We start from the raw sequence: 6,041 nt of genomic DNA, 5'->3' as shown, positions 1-6,041 counted from the left end.
ATGTATTTGGCTTTCGCACAGTTGCAAATGTGTGGCAGGTAGCTGAACACTGCGCTCCAAAAATATATCCCAAAAAAATCCTGCTAAACTATTGAAGTCATTCTATCGGATTGGTGAAGGTGCACATTTTTTAAATAAAGTTTGAACATGTATGACACATTGCTTCAAGTTATGGATACGCCAAGGAGGACAAGTTTTCCAAATTATACATGGTTCCTATCTTTTATAACGTGTCAAAATGTCACGAAATCTGCGCCCTGTAGGAAACTTCTTATCTCTAGACTTCTACAGCATGTTTTCGCTCTTAGAGTGCTGACTTATCTGTAATGTTGAATGAGTTTTTGTGTTTCTTTTATTCCTAGAAAAGATAAAACAGTTCTCTTTTTGGGGGGGAGATACCTACGATTAATGTTTATTCTAGATCACAGGGGGTCCCTGTAATAAAAAAAAAACAAAAACGTTTATATGTTAATGATTTGAAAAATGTGATAGCGAAGCGTAATTAGATAGAGTGTAAAGCATGCACGTCATAAATTAGATTTAGTGTAAAGCATGCACGTCATAAATTAGATTTAGTGTAAAGCATGCACGTCATAAATTAGATTTAGTGTAAAGCATGCACGTCATAAATTAGATTTAAATCATATACATTGTACAAGTAATTCCGGGTTTGGAAAATGTGCAGGGGTTGTCTGACATTAAAATCTACTTTATATGTAAAAGCCAAATACAGCATCACGTAACTAGTGTGAATTGTACCCACTCCGTACATGTATTGGACGGTTTTCATTAAGCGTTGTTTTCCCTTTAACTAGTGTGAATTATACCCACTCCGTACATGTATTGGACGGTTTTCATTAAGCGTTGTTTTCCCTTTTCAAATGTAAACGTCAAAATCTGGATATGCATCTAAACCCAGGCAGTCAGATTTCTTGCCCCCCACCCGAAAGATTTTGTTTGGTGACGAACACTTTTCCCTATAGATTATGATAAAAATTGATTGATGCATCTTTTCATCTTAGTTTTGTTTTATTTACATGCTGAAAAGCATTTCCCATAGTGTTCAATGAATTCAATATTTTCAAACTTCGTGAACAGATCATTTTTCAAAGTTTCCTAGTGAATAATTTTCAATGTTGACACCTTTTGAATTAGATTATCTTTATTGAAAATTAATTTGGATACCTCAAATGCTTGTTATTTGTGGTTTATTTAAAAAGACGATGAGCGCATAGAAGAATGTGATTGCCTTTTTTTAAACATTAGTCTGTCATTAGAGATAAACGTGTAGTTGATATAAATCACATTCTTTAACGCGCTTTATGTTCGCGGAAAGGACAGTGGTTCAAAATGTACTTCTTTTCGTCAAAAAGTTAGAAAAAAATGCAGGAATAGTCAGCCACTAAAGATATTATTTGTTAGAATCACTAATACATGCACAAATGTTACAGTAAGATACGTGAACATCCACTCCTCATCAAAATAAAGTAAGCTTTGCTTCAAACAAAAAATAAAGTAAGCTTTGCTTCAAACAAAAAATAAAGTAAGCTTTGCTTCAAACAAAAAATAAAGTAAGCCTTGCTTCAAACAAAAAATAAAGTAAGCTTTGCTTCAAACAAAAAATAAAGTAAGCTTTGTTTCAAACAAAAAATAAAGTAAGCTTTGCTTCAAACAAAAAATAAAGTAAGCTTTGCTTCAAACAAAAAATAAAGTAAGCCTTGCTTCAAACAAAAAATAAAGTACGCTTTGCTTCAAACAAAAAATGAAGTACGCTTTGTTTCAAACAAAAAATAAAGTAAGCTTTGCTTCAAACAAAAAATAAAGTAAGCCTTGCTTCAAACAAAAAATAAAGTACGCTTTGCTTCAAACAAAAAATGAAGTACGCTTTGTTTCAAACAAAAAATAAAGTAAGCTTTGCTTCAAACAAAAAATAAAGTAAGCCTTGCTTCAAACAAAAAATAAAGTACGCTTTGCTTCAAACAAAAAATGAAGTACGCTTTGTTTCAAACAAAAAATAAAGTAAGCTTTGCTTCAAACAAAAAATAAAGTAAGCCTTGCTTCAAACAAAAAATAAAGTACGCTTTGCTTCAAACAAAAAATGAAGTACGCTTTGTTTCAAACAAAAAATAAAGTAAGCTTTGCTTCAAACAAAAAATAAAGTAAGCCTTGCTTCAAACAAAAAATAAAGTAAGCTTTGTTCAAACAAGGGGTCAAATAGCCTCACACCGTACATAGTCTTTTGTAAATCATTTTAAACTGCTTTGTGAAATATATTCAAAATATTCTAAAAACAACAAACACAGAGCCAATAACAATAACATATAATTCCTCCATTTTTTCTTTTTCCAAGTAAACAAAGCATGTAAATGCTTAATGTACAATTCTTTAAAAGTGCATGCATTAGGGCAGTTAAAATTTAATGAAATACACTTCAGCGGACACTATTCACCATAATGTCTCATACAATGTAAGGTTATACTCCATTATGTATACCTGCTATACATATCCCATGTTTCCCTGATAACCGCCGCAGTGGCCTAGTTTAGAGGTTAGAGCGTTCGTCCCGCATGCGGGAGGTCAGGGTTCGAATCCCGGCCGCGACAGATCTAAGTCGTTAAAATAGGTAGTGATACTTCCATCGTCAAACGCTCGGCATAAGATGTGAATGTCACGGGTCCTCGAAATGACCTTAAAATCGGACTTCCCGTTTCACAGTAGGTGTGGCACGTTAAAGAACACTCACTGCTAATTGGCCGTAAGCGCCAAGCATAGGCCTAAATTTGAAGCCCTTCACCGGTCTTGGTGACGTCTCCATATGAGTGAAAAATTCTCGAGAGGGAGTCCGGACGTTAAGCAAGATACAATCAATCAATCATTCCCCTGACCGATGGTTGTTGGGGAGAAATGGTGGACGACCTGAAGGCCAGGGAGCACCAACCGGGTATGTCTTCTGCCAATCTGATCAGGCTGTCCATACGAATTCACATTTTTATGTTGTCCATCCAGCTCTTCATCTGTCGGCCGTCCTTTGTGAGTGTGGCGCCAAAGTATTTGAAAGCGTCTACCTCCTCGAGCTGCTGACCGTTTACGGTGATTTGTGCAAAGGTGTTGTTTTCGCTGTTGACCATAACTTTGCTATTTTCATTGCTGACCTCCATGCCATAAGCCCCTGATCTGCTTACCAGTCTGTTTGTGAGGTCTTGCAAGTTCACTGTTGCTGACCCCCCCCCCCCCCCCCCCGCTAGGTCGTTGTCATCGGTGAAACGTACTTTGTCGATCGTTCGCCCATCGACTGACTGAAAGTAATGTAGTGTCTCTCTCATGATATTTTCCAGGAAGAGATTGAACAGGGCTGGAGAGAGTATGCATCCTTGACGGACTCCAACCGTTGTCTTAAAATACTCTCCGATGTTATTGTTGAGGGGGACTGTGCTGCTGGTGATTTATACAGTGGCTCGGTGGTTTTGATGAGTCCCTCCTCGATGCAGATTCCTCTCAAATCATGCCAAAGTCCTCTGTGCCACACTCCACCGAAGGCTTCTTTGAAGCATATGAAATTGTGGTAAAATTCTTTTCGATGTTGTAGGTGTTTTTCCATCATAATCCGACAGTTGCAGGTCTGTTCGACAGTGCTTCTACTTGCCCTAAATTCCGCTTGTTCTTCTGCCAGATGTTCTCTGGTTTCGTTTTCGAGTCTGTTGAGAACTCTTAACATGATCTTACTGGTGTGGCTAATGAGGCGGACTGTCCAGTAGTTTTGGCATTGCTGAAGGTTTCCCTTCTTGGGGAGGGGGATAATAAGTGATCTCCTCCACTCCACTCTTCTGGCCACTGCTTGGTCTCCCAGATCTTCTCACATAGCGATGTTACTACGTCTTGAGAGTGTCGTATGTTCTCTTGCTATTCCATTGCTCCATGCTTTTCTCAAGGTTTTTGCATTGATCATAAAATCCACTTTTCCTTGCTTTCTTTCATCTTGCTTCTTACGACCTTATTTGTTGCACTGTAGTGCAGCTCCCTCTGGGCTGTTTTAATCTGTCTTTTTCTGTTCTCTTCATTTGTCGCAGAGATCTAGGGTGTCATTGGTTACCAAAGGATGTTCTTTCCTCTGATAACCCGGATCTGTACTGCTTTTTCCCGAACTGCCTCTTTGAAACTGGAGGTGAGGTCATTAACGTCGGCGTCCACGAGGCTGATTGCTACAAATCGTCCATTGAGATGTGCTGGGAAAATCTCGGCAACTGATCGGTCTCGCAGCTTTTCCAGGATGAACTTGATTCGTGGGTTTGCAGATTGGTGAATCTTTTTTCAGTTTGATCTTCATTGTGAGCAGCACAAGATCGTGGTCACTGCCCATGTCAGCACCAGGGTACGATGGAAGGTGAAGATAACGAACAGTGATCAATCTCATAACTCCTACAAGCAATATAAAATCGAGAGTTGGGCAAACATGGACCCCTGAATATACCAGAAGTGGGATCAGGTGTCTAGGAGGAGTAAGCATCCACTGTCGACCGGTAACACCCGCCGTGAGCCCTATATCTTGATCAGGTAAATGGAGTTATCCGTAGTCAAAATCAGTGTGTCAAGAACGGCCTAACAATCGGCATGAAACATGTCAGGCAGCATTTAACCCAATGATATGTTGAATTGGCAAACTAGATCGTTATAACGACCATAGAATTTGCGAAATGCTAATCTTAAACGAGACTGTTGTAACCCTGCACCATCAACTTTTTGTCAGTAGCTTGCTTCGGTTTTAAAACTGACCATACGCAGAACAAGCTCTTGCGTATCGAATCAGTTGAGAGATGTAAACACCATATGCAGATGATAATAGAATACGGTATTGCTACATAAATATGGGTCTTCGCCCTGTTGATGCTTGACTTGAAGCGCCACGGAGTCAGGATGAAGTCTATCTGGTTATGCATCGTCCCATTCCACGCGTGTCAGGTTGTTCTACAGGAAATCTTGTGTTGGTATAGGGTGTTGGCGATGGTGAGCCGTTGACTGCTCGCAAACTCCAGTGCACGTAGTCCCCTGTCATTAGTTTCACTTGTTCCATATTGGCTGACTGTTCCTATCCAGATCTCAAAGACGTGCGGTCCGATCTTCGCGTTGAAGTAACCCTGTATGATGATGATGTCTTTCTTGGGCACTTTCTTGGTAACATTTTCCACTTGTTCATAAAATTCTTCTACCTCTTGGTCTTCATGATCCGATGTTGGGGCATACACTTGTATGATGGTAACGTTCTTGGGTTTGGCTGACACACGGATGGATATGATCCTGTTGGAGATGGGTGTGCAGCTCAGTATGCATCCAGTGACTGCTTTGCGTACGATGAAGCCTACGCCGTATTCATGTTTTGTGTCTTCTCCGCTGTACCAGATTTTATGACCGTCATTTGTTGTTTCTCCAAATCCTATCCATCTCACCTCAGCGGGTCCAATAATGTCCCTGTCCATCTCACCTCAGCGGGTCCAATAATTTCCCACTGGTAGTGTTGTAACTCGTGATCTAGTCCCTTCATTTTGCCGCAAGCATGAAGTGGGCGAAAATACCACGAACCAATGATAGCCTTCTGGGATGTTAGCTTGAAGGCTTGCTTGGATCCAGTCGCTGACTTTCCACTTCTAACCAGGAGCTCATCAGTGGAAAACACGGACGTTGGTATTTCGGTCCCCGACCGATATGACATGTTTCGTTTGGCTGTGTCCTTCATGTCTCTTCTGGGGGCTTAGGTTATTTGGTGGCGGCGCCAATCTCCTCTCTAAAGCTGCAAAGACTGGTTTATACCACTCCCCCTTACCATCCCTCCCCCCCCCCCCCCCCCCCCCCGGCAGAAGCGGTGACCAAAGTGTGGTTAGGAAATGACCCTGGAGCCAGCGGTGAGAGTTAGGCGAGGAACAGTTTTCCCTGGCAGTCCTAAAAAGACTCTGCTGCCAGAGATGAAAAGGTACTACCCCTGCCTGACACACCATACATACTTGTACATGTATACCTTTTCCCAATTGAGGAAAAATATTTAGACATTA

At 40.6% G+C, this 6,041-nt stretch overlaps 1 protein-coding gene across 1 annotated transcript; it reads right to left on the bottom strand.

Moving 5' to 3' along the window:
- Window positions 1-4,952: 4,952 nt before the first annotated feature.
- Window positions 4,953-5,728, bottom strand: LOC125664625 (craniofacial development protein 2-like). The gene is made up of 2 exons (XM_048897445.2): window positions 5,442-5,728; window positions 4,953-5,385 (listed from the first exon to the last, which is right to left on the bottom strand). The coding sequence occupies exons 1-2, from the start codon at window positions 5,726-5,728 to the stop codon at window positions 4,953-4,955; spliced, it is 720 nt and encodes a 239-aa protein (XP_048753402.2).
- Window positions 5,729-6,041: the final 313 nt, after the last annotated feature.

Source organism: Ostrea edulis, chromosome 1 (genome assembly GCF_947568905.1).
Source record: "Ostrea edulis chromosome 1, xbOstEdul1.1, whole genome shotgun sequence".
Classification (NCBI taxonomy): domain Eukaryota; kingdom Metazoa; phylum Mollusca; class Bivalvia; order Ostreida; family Ostreidae; genus Ostrea; species Ostrea edulis.
Note: the sequence above shows the minus strand (reverse complement) of the source record. Positions and strands in the feature narration are given on the sequence as shown.